The sequence below is a fragment of the Procambarus clarkii genome, chromosome 91, assembly GCF_040958095.1.
Source record: "Procambarus clarkii isolate CNS0578487 chromosome 91, FALCON_Pclarkii_2.0, whole genome shotgun sequence".
Lineage (NCBI taxonomy): Eukaryota > Metazoa > Arthropoda > Malacostraca > Decapoda > Cambaridae > Procambarus > Procambarus clarkii.
This window is the reverse complement of record NC_091240.1, coordinates 3878296-3896334: the sequence shown is the minus strand read 5'-3', so window position 1 is coordinate 3896334 and position 18039 is coordinate 3878296. Positions and strand designations below refer to the sequence as shown.

At 47.4% G+C, this 18039-nt stretch overlaps 2 protein-coding genes across 5 annotated transcripts in view; one reads left to right on the top strand and one right to left on the bottom strand.

The window, feature by feature from the left end:
- Positions 1-18039, bottom strand: part of LOC123773935 (carboxypeptidase N subunit 2) — a 413516-nt gene that overhangs the window by 77478 nt on the left and 317999 nt on the right. The window contains exon 1 of one of the 4 annotated variants that reach the window (XM_045767918.2): positions 6723-7207. The exons of the other annotated variants lie outside the window; for them this stretch is intronic. The gene's annotated coding sequence lies outside the window, so the exon portion shown is untranslated. Of the gene's footprint in view, positions 1-6722; positions 7208-18039 lie in introns of those variants that run through there. 4 annotated transcript variants of the gene reach the window in all.
- Positions 15487-16137, top strand: LOC138359517 (uncharacterized). The gene has a single exon (XM_069318853.1). The coding sequence runs from the start codon at positions 15487-15489 to the stop codon at positions 16135-16137; it is 651 nt and encodes a 216-aa protein (XP_069174954.1).

The following is an 18039-nucleotide window of genomic DNA, read 5'->3' as shown; positions in this document are numbered from 1 at the left end:
CCTCATTCACCTGGATGACCCCTCATTCACCTGGATGACCCTCATTCACCTGGATGACCCCTCATTCACCTGGATGACACCTCATTCACCTGGATGACACCTCATTCACCTGGATGACCCTCATTCACCTGGATGACCCCTCATTCACCTGGATGACCCCTCATTCACCTGGATGACTCCTCATTCACCTGGATGACTCCTCATTCACCTGGATGACCCCTCATTCACCTGGATGACTCCTCATTCACCTGGATGACCCTCATTCACCTGGATGACCCCTCATTCACCTGGATGACCCCTCATTCACCTGGATGACCCCTCATTCACCTGGATGACCCCTCATTCACCTGGATGACCCCTCATTCACCTGGATGACTCCTCATTCACCTGGATGACCCCTCATTCACCTGGATGACCCCTCATTCACCTGGATGACTCCTCATTCACCTGGATGACCTTTCTGACTCGTCTGGATGATCTGATCTGATCTAGTCAGCCATGGTAGCGCCCCTGACATATTACCGGTAGCTATTGCTACTATACAAGTCTGACTGTCTGTAGCTGTGACCTGGTCGGCAGAGCCGCGGCCTCGCTTCTTGCAAATCGACGTTCGATCCTCAATGTTTCAATACCGCCCCCCGACCCTCTCTCTCCTATCCTCGTATCCGTCCCATGTGCCATACAGTCATACTGCGTGAGCTCCCGATAATTTCATTTCCATTCTTCCCTATATTTCAGCATTCAACACCACAGGAACAAAGCGAAACCACTTCATCTTCAATCATTTAATTACCACGCAGGCCTCTTCGCGTGGGAAGCCAGATGTACGTGAAGAGAGAGAGAGAGAGAGAGAGAGAGAGAGAGAGAGAGAGAGAGAGAGAGAGAGAGAGAGAGAGAGAGAGAGAGAGAGAGAGAGAGAGAGAGAGAGAGAGAGACATTATGGTTCTCTAAAGTATTGGAGGCTTTTGACACCACGTTGCGCTCTTTTAAGAGGGCGCTTGACCGTCATGCTCTATGTGAGGACTCTATAATACGGCTCTATGTGGAGGAGAGATCCACAACAGGAAGCAGGACCCCCCACATGGTCATAGGGGGGCGTGGGAAAGTGGTGTGGGAGGGTGTCGAGTACGGGTGGGTGAGAGGGGGGGGGGGGACAAGGCAGTGGGGGGAGGGGAAGGAGGAGACTTGAAAAGCCTTGATGAGGCTCTCTATGAGGCTCTCTATGAGGCAAGAACGAGATGAGGGTCATTTTGTGGCCCTTCTTGGCTACCGCGACTGACATCATTATAATATGACGATCCTGTTAGGGCTTGAGAAGGGGGGTGGGAATTTCCACGCGAGAGAGAGAGTGAGAGTGAGAGTGAGAGAGAGAGAGAGAGAGAGAGAGAGAGAGAGAGAGAGAGAGAGAGAGAGAGAGAGAGAGAGAGAGAGAGAGAGTGCGTGTGTGCGTGTACGCGCGTGCGCCAAAATGAAAAGAAAGGGGGAATAAGAATGTAATTACGAGATTAAGTAACTACATAACACTGCGTCTCGCAGGACGTTAATAATGCTATTGTCTGACTTGTTGTGTGGGAGAGATAATACCTTCCCCCCCCCACACCCTCCTCTCCCCCCACAACCCCCCCACACCCCCCTCTCCCCAACCCATAGTGAGAAGTCCACCCCCATAGCTCCCCGTAGTGATCCGTTAACCTATCGCGGGAGGCAATTATAGATATGAATTCATTACAACCCAAGTTCATTATACAATGTATAATTACCTCCCAAATCGCAAGACTCCTCCCCCGCCGCCACAGTGAAAAAAAAAGAGGGCTTTTAAGGAGATGAAAAATTTGAGGCACGCTTACCAGAGGAAGTTTTGGAGTCTCGAGGGAAAGAAAAATCCCCCACCAGAGTGACAGGAAAAAACCCAGAAAGGTTCCGGGTATAAAGTGTGAAACAACAGACAGAGAATTCCTAGGTGACATAGTAGAGAGAGAGAGAGAGAGAGAGAGAGAGAGAGAGAGAGAGAGAGAGAGAGAGAGAGAGAGAGAGAGAGAGAGAGAGACAGAGAGAGAGAGAGAGAGACAGAGAGACCTGCTCACAGAAACTCCCCTCATTTGCATATAATTGCTTTATATATATCTGGCAATATTTACTCACTCATAATGTGTAGTTGATCTTCCTCTTTCGTCTTGATGAGAGGAATATCTACACTTGTTTTACACTCTCCGTAGCGATACACTTGGGTGCCTGAGTTTACACTTTGGTATACCTTAAGCTATGCACAAATTTTCCTGTATCCACTAGAATAATCTGTGTAGATTTGGGTGCATGTATGTATATGAATACCTGAACACATTTGGGTACACCCATACACTGGAAGATCATTATACAATTTGGTATATGTATACACTAATTGGGTACAGTTGCCATACATACGCTCGCCTAGTATGAATGACCTGGATATCCTGTATACACACACTTGGATAGCAAATTCACATCTGGATAACCTGTACTTAGTTTGATAACCAGCATATACACATCTGAATAACCCATGCACACTTGGAAATCCCATACACACCTGGATATCCCATACACACCTGGATATCCCATACACACCTGGAAATCCCATACACACCTGGATATCCCATACACACCTAGATATCTCATACACACCTGGATAACCCATACACACCTGGATATTCCATACACACCTGGATATCCCATACACACCTGGATATCCTGTAGTCAAGGTTGTGAAGCGACATCACCGAGCAAGGAGGCTCTCTTGTAGGAGTGCCACTCATCCTGTTAGTGCCACTGCTGCCACAATTACAGCATTGAGCAGCGTCATTCACTCTACGACCCAACAGGCACTTAAAAAGACCACATTTTAGGCCCAACTGCCTGACCCGAAAGTAGTGTTTCAATACAAAAATTAAGACCAAGACTGCGCTAAAATCCCACTAAACAACCGTGAATTAAGACGTTGACATTCCTCCTCACAGGGGAATGAGATGAAAGGAAAAAATCTCGTAAGATCTACGGTTCAATGGAATATCTTCAGAGTAAAGCTTTTGATCGTACGAGGATCGTACGAGGATCGTACGAGGAGCGTACGAGGAGCGTACGAGGATCGTACGAGGATCGTACGAGGAGCCACTTAAGAGGCTTTGTCGTGTTTCTGGTACGGCGATGGGTCTTCTCCTTCGTCATGTTGATATCATTTAACGCGACGACCACACGACGTCTTGCAGGTCTGCGTTCGATCCCCGATGGTTCAAGTGGTTGGGAACAGTTTCTTCACTCGGTGCTAATATCCCAGTTCGTATCCCTTCCAGGTGCTGTATACTCGTATTGGTTTACCGCTTTATCCTCATATTTTTTGTGTTCTAATTCTAATTTTCAGTTCACAGTGTTCTAATTCTAATTTTCTGTTCACAGTGGTCAGGAGGGAACTCGATAAACACTTCCAAAGGATACTTGATCAGGGTGTGATTAAGACGTCAGGCTGCGAGCAGCAGCGTCCAACAGCCTGGTTGACCAGACCACCAACCAGAAGGCCTGGTCAGAGACCGGGCCGCGGTGGACGTTGATTCACGAAAGGTAACTGCAAGGTAAGGTTCTATGACGACTTGCCAATGATGGTGTGTGTGTGAGTGTGAGTATGTTGTGTTTGTGTGTGTGTGTGTGTGTGTGTGTGTGTGTGTGTGTGTGTGTGTGTGTGTGTGTGTGTGTGTGTGTGTGTGTAATTACCTGAGTAGTAGTTACAGGATGAGAGCTACGCTCGTGGTGTCCCGTCTTCCCAGCACTCTTTGTCGTATGGCACTGTGACACTACTGACGGTTTTGGCCTCCACCACCTTCAAAACTTAACTTGTCCCAACCGTCTACGACTGTGTGTGTGTGTGTGTGTGTGTGGACGGCTGCTGGCTCCTGCCCCCCTCTCCCCCCCTAGTACATATAACCTGTCACCAAACCTCTCCATCCTTCCAAACCCCCAACAATCCACACACTCCATTCTATCTCATAATAAAAATATTCTTACAGCTTTTGTCTCCCTCTCCTCCCTCCCTTTCTCTTCAGCACACATAAGCCTGTATCTCTCCCCATGCCTCTAACCCCTCCCTCCCCCCTCTAAGTCCCCTCCAAGTCCCCTCCAAGTCCCGACTCCCTCCCTCGACCCTCACAGGAGTGCACTTGGGTACAGGGGGACTGAATCTTTTCACCACAACCGCCCGAGGACGTGCGGACGAGTGGGGGCTGAACCTCTTCTTCACAAAGCTTCTGAAAGCAATTTGTACATTAAGACAATTAGTCTCCCCTCCTAGATGGTCGGGGATGCTGCCCAAGATCCATCTGCTTCTCGGAGATCTATGCCTTGGAAAGTTAAGGGTGTCGGGCGCCTGACAGCTGGGTGGACAGCGCTTCGGATTCGTAGTCCTGAGGTTCCGGGTTCGATCCCCGGTGGAGGCGGAGACAAATGACCAAAACGTTTCTTTCGCCCCAAAGGCTCCTGTTAACTAGCAGTAAATAGGTACCTGGGAGTTAGACAGCTGCTACGGGCTGCTTCCTGGAGGTGGAGGCCTGGTCGAGGACCGGGCCGCGGGGACACTAAGCCCCGATATCCTCTCATGATAAGATGATTTATGCTTTGCATGGTGGATAATGATGCCTGAATCTAAGATAAACATTATACAAGATGTTCATGCAAACACGTGTTGTAAACATCAAATATTTACACAAACATCACATGTAAACACAAACAAACATTACATGTAAACCACACAATCCGTTTAAAAAAAATGCGACGTATTAGTAAATATTAAAGCATCATAATATCTACATTTTCTACTCATCAGCCTCCGTAGATTAGTTTGGGCAAAACAGCTGCATTTTTTACGCAGAGGCAATTCGAGAAAACGGGCTGTACACTGAAGGATAATGACCGATAACTATTACATTTGACCATGATTGATTGCTTCCATTTTTTTCTCAAAGTTCAGGTGATATTTGCCATATTTTTAACAGGTGATATTTGCCATATATTTCTAAAATATTTTTCGTTATTCTTCATTTCTCTATCTCGTTTACCGCCAAAGAATCAAAACATCGCAACGCTGTGGCTTGAAACAAAAGAACGCCGAGAAACAATAGAGTGTTGAAACAGTCTAAGCTACTATTGACTTTTGGAATGTAATTGAATTCAGTAAACTTGAACAAGTGAGCATCAACATATATTATGGCTGCTTACTAACGCTCTCGTTCGTGTAGCCAGACTATCGGATTCATCGTTGCCGAACGAGTCAATAAAAAAGGCACTAACTATCTTTTTGAACACGCTAAAAGGACGAACGAACACACACACACACACACACACACACACACACACACACACACACACACACACACACACATCAGTTTCAAAGCGTTATATGACAAAGAGTGCTGGGAAGACGGGACACCACGAGCGTAGCTCTCATCCTGTAAGTATACTTAGGTAATTACACACACACACACACACACACACACACACACACACACACACACACACACACACACACACACACACACACACACACACACACACACACACACCCATACCCACCCACACCAACGATCAAACCCACGATAACCACCCTTGGTATACCTTTAAACTCTCCCACAACAGTGGTGGGTATACATTTAAACTCGCTACAACGGATGGCAAGTATACCTTTAAGCTCGCTACAGCGAATTCTCGTTTTCTTTATGCGATCGACGCCAGGCAGACTGTGACAAAACGAAGCTGCTCCCTCTCTATGGACCTTTGCAAGCGATGATTTATTAACGCCCCAGCAATACAAGACGGCCTCCTGCAATATTGCATTACCCTGTGCTTATTGCTATGGCCCTGTGGCCATCGTCTTCACTGTAGAGAGTGGCCCCTGTGGCCATCGTCTTCACTGTAGAGAGTGGCCCCTGTGGCCACCATTTTCGCGGAAGTGAGGTTCTAGGCCTAAGGTTTGGCCATCATCCAAGACCTAGAATCCCAGGGGGATAGAGGGGCACCTGTGGACCTCCTTCACACACCCCTAGGGTAGCCCTCGTTAATGCGGGTAGCTCTGAAGTGTCGGGTAAACAGGGGCGATGACAACGGGAACAGCACAGCAGTAACGGGAGCAGCAGCAGCAGCAGCAGCAGCAACAGCTGGGCTAAGCAGCAGGGCGCGCTGGCACCATTACCCCAGCGACGGACGCCGCCACCGTAATGGTATTAAATGCAAGGAATCCTGGCGCGCGAGTCTCCATTGTCGCCGCTGATGTGGCGACGTGTGTGTGTGTGTGTGTGTGTGTGTGTGTGTGTGTGTGTGTGTGTGTGTGTGTGTGTGTGTGTGTGTGTGTGTGTGTGTGTGTGTGTGTGTGTGTTTTTTGGTGGAAGGTGAAGTGCTTAGGTGTGCTGGGAAAGGGAGTGACGATAGACACTCTCTCACACACACCAGCTCTCTCTCTCTCTCTCGTGTGTGAGAGAGACAGAATGTCCACTCTCCCGCGCGCGCGCTCCCACACCAACCAACCACCTTCCCCCCCCCCCCCACCTCCCCCCACCCACAACTCCCCCCCTCACAACCTCCCCCCCCCCCCGCAAAATGCTGAACCATTGTTAAAGGAGATTGATTGTCCTGCACTGAGGTAACAAAAAAATCCTCGTATTTAAAAACAAAAACAAAAAATTAGCAAGAGAAAGAAGAACTCACTTTACCTGTTAACAGGAGCTTAGTCGCCGTTATCCAGTGACCTTTGACCTCTCTCTCTCACACACCTTTCACCACTTAAAGAGCTCCACTGATTAGTTGGTCATCTTGCGGGTTATTCATGCCCGTGCCACCTCTTGGGTGGCTTAATCTTTATCAATGTTAATTGGTCATGTTGTTGTGGTTAATGAGTCTTTCCGGGTGATTATCTGCGGTGATTAAGGCGTTGTGAGCCTTCTTAGGAGGGGGGAGGGGGGGGGGTAGATATATCACGGTAATTCACTTCGATGGTATCGTTTAGGTCAAGTGTGTATGTGTATGGGGAGGTCGGATCGGGTCCAGGAGCTATAGTCTGGACACCCAAATTGTCCTTTATCTTAAGGCCTTCCTGAGCGTTTTTACGGTCTCGTTAGTGTGCATTTTCCTGTGAGGGTCCCTCTATGGCACTCGGGGGCGTCGGTGGTGCGTCCTGCTGCGGGCTCTAACTCTCGCGGCGTCCTGGATCAGACTGTGTGTGTTTTTTTACGACTGGGTAGTGAGAGGAGGCTGGCCCCCCCCCTCTCCCCCTTCTCCCCCCCCCCCACACACACCCGTGACCAACTGCGGCACGTGGCCCATTGTGTCCTCTTGGTCACACCCCCCCTCTTCTTTTTCCCTCCCCCCCTCCCCCCCACCATCACCCCTACCCCCCCCCCCCGTCTCTTCCCTTCCTCCCCCCCACCATCACCCCTACCCCCCCTCTCTCCCCCCTACCCCCCCCCGCCCTCTCTTCCCCCTTCCTCCCCCCCCCCACCATCACCCCTACCCCCTAACCCCCCCTCCTGTTGTTAGTGATCTTCCCCTGTTGGAGTCAGCTGTTGTCTTACGCTTAAACAAAATTACCGTTGTTAAGCGCCATTGGTGTGATCCATTAGACTGTTGGGGGGGGGGGTTGTTGAGCGGTGCGAGCAGCCAGTTAGAGGGAAATCGCTTTAATCTCTCTGTTTACAGCGTCATCCGTTTAACAGATTATCTCAAAATCCACTGCACAATATTTTCCATCAGGAGCCAGTTAATTTTTGCTAATAATTTTTTTGTTTGTTATTCATGTTTTTTTTTTATATGGAATTCATCGTAACGTGATTATTTGGCTATAAAATACATAGGAATATTAATGTTATTATGGATATGTGATTAATATAAATTATTTATTACAATTTGTATAATAATTATTAAATGGTAGTTCATCCTCTTTAATTAAGTGCTGTATATTACTGAAGGTTGTTAAGACCTACAGCTACGTGCTCTAACAACCATGAAGAGGGAGGGAACTAGCAGGGGGAAAGTGCCAAGCCAATTACAATTATAAAGCACTTGGAAGGAGTCAGGATAAGAATTTGGGATGGGACGGAGGGGAAGGAATGGTGCCCAGGCACTTAGATACGGTCAGGGGGGATTGAACGCAGACCTGCATGCTCTCAATACATATAGGTTCTCAAGATGATGCCTCACGTCGCGCACCAGCTCCTCCTTGTTGCAAGGTTGCTCATCAACTCATCAACTTTCGTCAACTATAATCTGGGCAGTTCCTTGGTAATCACTTAGCGAAGATTTTAAAACATTTTTTTTCTCTCCTACCAAACAGATGGTTGGACTTAATTGGGCCTATCAACCACGAAAGGGTTATTAAGGCCACCACAATTGCTAACTAGCCATCCAACAAGAGCTTTGAACCAAAGTCCAGTGTATATATATTATATATATATATATATATATATATATATATATATATATATATATATATATATATATATATATATATATACACATACATATATATATATATATACACACTGGGGGGAGGGGTTACCAGGGGGAAAGCACTGAACTTAATGGACAAAAAGACACATTAGATAAAATTTGCATAGAGCAGTTCAAAGTTTTTCACCATTGACGCCATAAGGTTTAAGAAATCATTATTGTCTCTTCCCCTGAAGTTACACACACTCTACCTGTAGTTACACGCACTCTACCTGAAGTTATACACACTCTACCTGAAGTTATACACACTCTACCTGAAGTTATACATCTCCACTAACAGCAGCTAACTATGAAGGTACATTTAAGAACAAGCTAACTACTCTTTTCCAAACTGTAAAAAAAAAACCCTAATGACTGAACTCAACATCTGATGAGTTTGACCCAGTTCCTGCTCATCAGAGCTCACCTGTATAGTGCACAGGACCGGCAGGTGAGGTCCTGTGCACCTGCTACAGGTAACAGGTATAGAACCCCCCCCCCCACCTGGACCTGTCAATCACCACACCACACTGTGTGATGGATGTGTGGGTGCGTCTGACTGATTGAACAGGCACTATATACGGCACCTCGTCGGCCAGACCTCGTTCATCCTGGAGAATTAACGAGTTCAATCGGCTGTAACGATTGGGCTGTGAGGGGGAGGGATAGTGTGAGGGGGAGGGGAAAGATAGTGTGAGGGGGAGGGATAGTGTGAGAGTGAGTAGTATCCAGTCACTGAGACATGACGAGGGGATGTCGAACCCCGGGACCAACAACACGGTAAAACAAGCCAGCCAAACAGCCATAAGGGACCGAGTCCAGCCTAAAGAGGCGCAAGGCTTCACGCTCAAGGTTGACCTTCACTCAGTCACCGGCGGGTTCGATACCCCCCAGCTCAGGCAGTTCCACTCGAGCCATTACCACAGTGTGGTGTTGACAGCGTGGGGGAACTGTCCCTCAAGTCGAACGTCAAATCGAACCTCAAGTCGAACTCACATAGAACACCTCATACACAAAGCCCTACTTACACGTTGTTCGTCAATAGGAGCAATGGGCTCGCTAACGAAGTTGGCAATGGTAATTAGCTAACGAGGCTGGTAACGGTAATTAGCCAACGAGGCTGGTAAATCGTTAGTTAACGATGCTGGTAGATATCGTAATAAGGGAAAGCGAATTAAAGAAGACTTGTAATCAGTTCCTGAAACTAAATCAAAAGATTTGTCGTTTGACCTTGAAGTAGAGTGTGGCGGTACACGGGGGGGGGGGGGGGGGGGTGGAGTTGTCTGTACACAGGGTGGGGGGGGGAGTCTGTACACAGGGTGGGGGGGGGGGAGTCTGTACACAGGGTGGGGGGGGGAGTAGTCTGTACACAGGGTGGGGGGGGAGTAGTCTGTACACAGGGTGGGGGGGGGGAGTAGTCTGTACACAGGGTGGGGGGGGGAGTAGTCTGTACACAGGGTGGGGGGTGGAGTTGTCTGCACACGGGGTGGGGGGTGGAGTTGTCTGTACACAGGGTGGGGGGGGGGAGTCTGTACACGAAGGGAGGGGGGGGGAAGTAGTCTGTACACACGTCTTTGTACAGACGTGTGTACAGACTTTGTTTTCTTTAATTCGTGAAGCGGAGAGATTAAAGCCCAATCGGTTTGATAACGCCATATATATTGATCGTGAGAGAAAGAAGGGGGTGAAAACGCCAAGCTCTGTTACAGTCACAGGGGCACACTGAGAGGGGGGGTGAAGTATGCCAGACTGCTGGCGGGTACGAGCCCAACATGGTCGGGTCATCAGAGAAACCATTGTCGGGTGCCAACTACGCCCTCAGGGTCCTTTCGCAATACTAAATGACTCGGCACTAAATTATTATTATTTTTTTAATATTAAATCATGTCAAAATAAAAATAATTTTTTTTAAGCATAATATTTTGCCTTTAAACCCTAAAACAATGTGTTAATTTTGGGTTCTTTGTTCATTTATTGATTGTTGAAACCACTGTGGGAAGCGTTTAGGCAGTATTGTAGTGTATTGTATTATGTAGTGATGTTGTAGGAGATGGGGGGGGGGGGATGGTAGAGGGAAAGAGATGGGAGGGTGACGAAGAAGAGGTAAAGAAAGGGGAAGAGAAGGGATGGGGGAAGAGACCCGGGCACTACCGGGTACAGCTTCTAGTCATACGCTCTTGACTAGAGAGAGAGAGAGAGAGAGAGAGAGAGAGAGAGAGAGAGAGAGAGAGAGAGGAGGGCAGGGAGGAGGGAGGATAGCGATAGTCCCCCTTTCGATATCTTATTGCACTATATCTCGCTATATTTTCGTGTTAACATATCTTGGCTATATTTCTATGACAACGTAACTCAGCCTCGTTGAAAGCGGAAACCTTCCAATCATTCCACTGTCCTGTCCTGTCGCCATGCGTGTATTAATATACGGAGATATACACCCTATATATATTTATAAGGATGTATATATACACCCTTATATATAAGTATATACACAAACACACGCCAAGTATCCGAGTTATATATCCCCCCCAACGGAAAATCTATGTTTCAATACATCTGGGTAATACATCTGTTGACAATACATCTGTTGACTTGAGCAATATTGCATATACCTGTATTGCTGTTGATCACATGAAACCCCCACCTGGTGGTAGTGCAGCGCCAGGTCCCGCCGACCTCTACGAAACCAGTCCATCTTTTGTATAATCATGGCGGCTTATAGTTCACCTGTATTAAACAGTTGACTGAGTTGATTCTGGAACCACTGAGTTGATTCTGGAACCACTGAGTTGATTCTAGAATCATATAGTTAATTCCAAAGTCACATGGCTGATTTTTAAGACGTAAATTGTTGATTTTCGAGCCACATGGTTGATTTTAAAGCCACATGGCTGATTTTAAAGCCACATGGCTGATTTTAAAGCCAAATGGCTGATTTTAAAGCCACATGGCTGATTTTAAAGCCACATGGCTGATTTTATAGCCACATGGCTGATTTTAAAGCCACAAACTTAATTCCAGCGTCACATACATGATTCCAGAGCCATTAATTACAAATTGGGACTAAGATTGCATCCAGAGATTTTCTAAGTATCTTCCTTGCTCGTCCTATTCATCAGGGAAATAGGGAAGATACTCACCTATCCCACAAATGTATCCAATAAAATAGGGAAGATATACCCTCTTGTGTCACAAAAGTTTAGTGAGACTAGCCCGTAGCGTCTGGCTTCCTACCTTTCAGTCTCTTTTTTTTAAGGATATGTGTTAATGCGAGGTTTGTTGGTCCCCTTAGGGGCTATTCATGCCTGTGCCACTCTAAAATCAATTAATTTAAATCAATTTATAAATCACTCTTAAATCAATTTATAGACCGCTGATTAATCAGTTATTCAGTTGGTCTATAAACCATATATGGCTGCGTCTGGAGCCATCTGGCTGTGTCTGGAGCCATCTGGCTGTGTCTGGAGCCATCTGGCTGTGTCTGGAGCCACCTGGCTGGGTCTGGAGGCACCTGGCTGGGTCTTGAGGCACCTGGCTGTGTCTGGAGCCACCTGGCTGGGTCTGGAGCCACTTGGCTGGGTCTGGAGCTACCTGGCTGCGTCTGGAGCCACCTGGCCGTGTCTGGAGCCACCTGGCTGCGTCTGGAGCCACCTGGCTGCGTCTGGAGCCACCTGGCTGGGTCTGGAGCCACCTGGCTGGGTCTGGAGCCACCTGGCTGGGTCTGGAGCCACCTGGCTGGGTCTGGAGCCACCTGGCTGCGTCTGGAACCACCTGGCTGGGTCTGGAGCCACCTGGCTGCGTCTGGAGCCACCTGGCTGGGTCTGGAGCCACCTGGCTGGGTCTGGAGCCACCTGGCTGGGTCTGGAGCCACCTGGCTGCGTCTGGAGCCACCTGGCTGAGTCTGGAGCCACCTGGCTGAGTCTGGAGCCACCTGGCTGAGTCTGGAGCCACCTGGCTGAGTCCGGAGTCATTTGGCTGCTTCTAAAGCCATTAGCCATCTATTACCCTTGACGGGTACGGCTCAATACCGTCCAATTAGCCGTGACGGGTGGAAGAGTTCCGTTAATTGGACGGTCCAACAAGCCATTCCGTTCGTTACTGTAACCTTAGAGACGCCGTCAAGGTGGGGGGGGGGGGGGAGCGATCTTGTATCCTCTCTGTACCGCTGGTGTTGTTGTTTTAAATTCAGCTACTCGGAACAAAAGTTGCAAGTAGCACGGGCTATGGTGAACCCGTAGTGGACTTACCTGGCACAGGAGCGGGGCAAGTATTTAGGACTCTTGTTTAACGATCAATGTGAGAGAGAGAGAGAGAGAGAGAGAGAGAGAGAGAGAGAGAGAGAGAGAGAGAGAGAGAGAGAGAGAGAGAGAGAGAATATTCCCGGCAGTGTAAAACAGAATTTTTTTTTAAATACAAATCCCACCCTGTTGACCAATCAATCTATTACTTCCACAGCCTTGCAACACTTGCAATTTCAACCCCCACACACACACACATGTCATAACGAACCTCTCACCCTGCCAACAAGTTCCTAGGCCTATTAAAACAATTCCTTAACGTAATATACGCAATCTTATACTTAATATAGCACAAATATATATCCACTAGGCCTGGCAGAAGTCAGTATAGGAGTCCACGTTATCAAGGGGGGGGGGGGGGTCACAGTACCAACAGTACAAAAACTGGACTAATTTCCACGCCATAGGCCATATTTTGTCCATAGCACAGTAACGGTGCCAATTTGCGGCACTGTTACGGCACTGTTTGCCTCCAGGGAAGCCCACGTTAATTAGAGACCTGGGAGTGAATTGATTGAGGGATCCTGGTGTGGTTTTGCGAATGATCTGTGGGAGGGAGAGAGAGCTCCCAGCTCTCCCACACTGAGCTGTGGGAGGCAGAGAGAGCTCCCAGCTCTCCCACACTGAGCTGTGGGAGGGAGAGAGAGCTCCTAGCTCTCCCACACTGAGCTGTGGGAGGGAGAGAGAGCTCCCAGCTCTCCCACACTGAGCTGTAGGAGGGAGAGAGAGCTCCCAGCTCTCCCACACTGAGCTGTGGGAGGGAGAGAGAGCTCCCAGCTCTCCCACACTGAGCTGTGGGAGGCAGAGAGAGCTCCCAGCTCTCCTACACTGAGCTGTGGGAGGAAGAGAGAGCTCCCAGCTCTCCCACACTAAACTGTGGGAGGGAGAGAGAGCTCCCAGCTCTCCCACACTGAGCTGTGGGAGGGAGAGAGAGAGCTCCCAGCTCTCCCACACTAAGCTGTGGGAGGGAGAGTTCTCAGCCGACACAGCTTTCATAAACTTAATAGTCCATAATGCCTGTCAAATTTGCCAAATTTGATGATTTAATGAAATCATCAAATTTATGGTCTTTTTGGCAACATCTATGCCATCTATGGGCCAGAGCTCTGATCCATAGATGGCAGCTATGGGCCATAGTGTCTATGCACTATGAATGCTCACTAGATCATTCATTTTTTTCACATATGGCAGTTTGATATGATAAGACGCCAGATACAAATGCTATTTTTTGCCCAAACGTTACTACGTTTTAGCTGATCTAAGAGCCGTAATTTACTCTTAATGTGGTCAAGCTTAAGGCTCTGGGCTGCCTTGGGTTAAGCACTACCGACTGAACCATGATGAGCTCGAAAGTGTAAATACTTGTTAGATAACTACGAATTATCTTTTCATCAAAGATAATCTGTTGCAAACGCACAACGGAGACCAACAGATAAAAGTATTAACGCCACCGAGACATTATAGCCGTTAGCGGTAAGGCACTTTATGACACGAGGAGGATAAGAATTATTATATATAATAAATTATATATATTATATAAATTATATATATTCTATAAATTATATATATTATATAAATAATAATTATGGCATTATTGTTGGGTTGTACTACTTGGTTGTTGTTGTTCCTGTTGTGTACCTAGTTGTGCTTGCGGGGGTTGAGCTCTGGCTCTTTAGTCCCGCCTCTCGACTGTCAATCAATTGTTGAGCGGGTGGTGCAGGCGCTGTGTGTATGGGGGAGGCCTGGTCGACGACCGGGCCGCGGGGACGCTGGGCCCCGGAAGCACCTCAAGGTAACCTCAAGGTATGGTCTCTCGCGAGGTGAATATGTCAGCAACCACCCGATGTAAACTTTTAGTGAGTTTACAGAGAATACCTCACAATAACGGGACAGGAAATCCCTCTCAACCCAACATATACTCTCGGGGTCTCATAATGGCTTCTTTCCCTTCTTCTTTCCTTATTTCACCTTCATTCCTTTTCCTTCCCTGTTTTCCTTTTCTCTCACTATCTCCCTTATATTTTTCTCTCCCTTCTCCCTTCCCATCTTAAACTTTACATGAATAATTCTCAAGCTAAGAATTACTTTTCTTACTCCAGCTGATTTGGATTCCTAGGCATCTACTCTATCTTCAGGTTATCTTGAGATGATTTCGGGGCTTTTAAGTGTCCCCGCGGCCCGGTCCTCGACCAGGCCTCCACCCCCAGGAAGCAGCCCGTGACACCTGACAACCAGGTACCTATTTTACTGCTACGTAACAGGAGCATAGGGTGAAAGAAACTCTGCCCATTGTTTCTCGCCGGCGCCTGGGATCGAACCCAGGACTCTAATGTACATTCATTTCAAAGCTATTAATCCCAACGTTAAAATCCTGAGAGGCTACAGTGAAACGACCTCCGTCGTATAACGGACGCATATTCCGGCTTATAGGGGCGTCCGTCGCGAGAGGTGGATGGATTTGGCGAGGTTCGAACGACGCTAATTAGACAAAATCACATGGTAGTTAACGATTATCAGACGCCTCATCAGCGCCATCTGTGTGTCGGGAGCCTAAGGTGGTCATTCATCTCTTTGAGATCTGGAACATTCTTGAAAGAACGCGTTCTAGATGCCGGGACTAAGTAAGATTTCTTGGGGGTTGTTAAGAAGGATCAGTTAGACTGTAGTTGCTGGTGGCTGACCGTGATGTGTTGTATTAATGGTGGATTTGGATCTGCGAGTAGTTGAGCTCTTTCTTGTTGAGTATTTAGTAGCGTTTCTAAGGACATTTTCTCTGGTGTTGAACGCGTCTGATACGAAAACCCAGCATCCACCAGGCCGTGAAGATCATCCACCAGACCTTGAAGATCATCCACCAGGCCGTGAAGATCATCCACCAGACCTTGAAGATCATCCACCAGGCCGTGAAGATCATCCACCAGACCGTGAAGATCATCCACCAGACCGTGAAGATCATCCACCAGACCTTGAAGATCATCCACCAGGCCGTGAAGATCATCCACCAGACCTTGAAGATCATCCACCAGGCCGTGAAGATCATCCACCAGGCCGTGAAGATCATCCACCAGACCTTGAAGATCATCCACCAGGCCGTGAAGATCATCCACCAGACCGTGAAGATCATCCACCAGACCGTGAAGATCATCCACCAGACCGTGAAGATCATCCACCAGGCCGTGAAGATCATCCACCAGACCTTGAAGATCATCCACCAGGCCGTGAAGATCATCCACCAGACCTTGAAGATCATCCACCAGGCCGTGAAGATCATCCACCAGACCGTGAAGATCATCCACCAAGCCATGAAGATCATTCACCAACCAGGAAAGGGTCAACCAGGCCGGGTTGAGCACTTACCTGATCCAAAAATCCTAAATAGGATGGTGGAACCAGGCCATGTAAGGATGGGCGCATCCTTTTAAGATGTAATCTAAACTTCTATTTCATAAACAGAATTTTGCAGCCACTGCTGCCGAGAGAGTTTAAGATACAGTTTCATAATACAAGTTTCTTGGCTACTTTTCTCCCAGACTTAATACGGTGACCTTCACAGTGGTGATAATTCAGATAATACGATTTAATACTTCAACTTAATACCTTCAACTCATCTCCCATAATAACTGGGAGTTTTCTCTCACTACAAATTCCTCACTAGAACAGTACTCTGGAAAACAGTTTTTAAGATTGTTAATATTATTTCCTAACGTGAAGGTAATACAGTGATGTGTCTCACTGAGAGACAAGGTGAGAGGTTGTGTGTGTGTATACTCGCCTGGTTGTGCTTTAAAACGGTCGAGCATCGGCTCCTAAGCCCCGCCTTTCGACCATATCATCAGTTCAATGCGGTGACTCTTTTTCACATTTTTTCTTATCGTATTTATATATAGAAGTGTGTATGGAATTGGCATCGACAACCCTCACTCTTGGTTCGATTCCTCATCTTTGTCTCCCTCATCTTTACGTCCCTCATCTCTACCTTCCTCACCCCTTGCCTCCATTAAGCCTACCTCCCTCACCCCCCCCCTTCACCCTTATCTTGAGGTTATCTTGAGATGATTTCGAGGCTTTTTAGTGTCCCCGCGGCCCGGTCCTCGACCAGGCCTCCACACCCAGGAAGCAGCCGACTAACACCCAGGTACCTATTTTGCTGCTAGGTAACAGGGGCATAGGGTGAAAGAAACTCTGCCCATTGTTTCTCGCCGGCTCCTGGGATCGAACCCAGGACCACAGGATCACAAGTCCAGCGTGCTGTCCGCTCGCTCCTTCACCCTTATACACATTATTTACACAAAAGACCGCCCTGACACGCTGCATAAACTGGCCCGATTTCCAAATTATTTTCTTTTAACCTAAAATGAAATATTCTCTCTTTCAATAGCTTGCATTTTATTTTTTTGGATCTGCTCCACATTTCCTCAATAGTGATGGCGTTCTGGCGTTCAGTTTACGTTCCTGGGAATCTTACGTTCGATCTTCCAGCGTGTAGTGTAGATACTCCTTAAATTAACGGCAGCAAAACACCTTACCTAACCTAACCTAAGTCTATCATTGCATAAACCCCACAATATATAAAATTAATTATTATTTAACACTAAAATCTGTGTTATTATTTCGTACGAAAACTCATCCCTTCAGTTTGTTGCCTGATGTATATAGGTCAAGTATAAATCTATCAACACAGATCAGTATTTGAGTTACACACACACTCACACACACACTCACACACACACACACACACACACACACACACACACACACACACACACACACACACACACACACACACACACACAAGGATAAGACTAAACTGGAAAAGGTTCAAAGGTTTGCCACCAGACTAGTACCCGAGCTGAGAGGTATGAGCAACGAGGAGAGACTACGGGAATTAAACCTCACTTCGCTGGAAGACAGAAGAGTTAGGGGGGACATGATCACCACATTCAAGATTCTGAAGGGAATTGATAGGGTAGATAAAGACAGTCTATTTAACACAAGGGGAACACGCACAAGGGGACACAGGTGGAAACTGAGTGCCCAAATGAGCCACAGAGATATTAGAAAGAACTTTTTTAGTGTCAGAGTAGTTGACAAATGGAATGCATTAGGGGGTGATGTGGTGGAGGCTGACTCCATACACAGTTTCAAGTGTAGATATGACAGAGCCCGATAGGCTCAGGAATCTGTACACCTGTTGATTGACGGTTGAGAGGCGGGACCAAAGAGCCAGAGCTCAACCCCCGCAAACACAACT

What these genes read in the sequence shown, in the direction of transcription:
- LOC138359517 (XM_069318853.1), top strand. Translation starts at nt 15,487, where the DNA reads ATGGTGGATTTGGATCTGCGAGTAGTTGAGCTCTTTCTTGTTGAGTAT.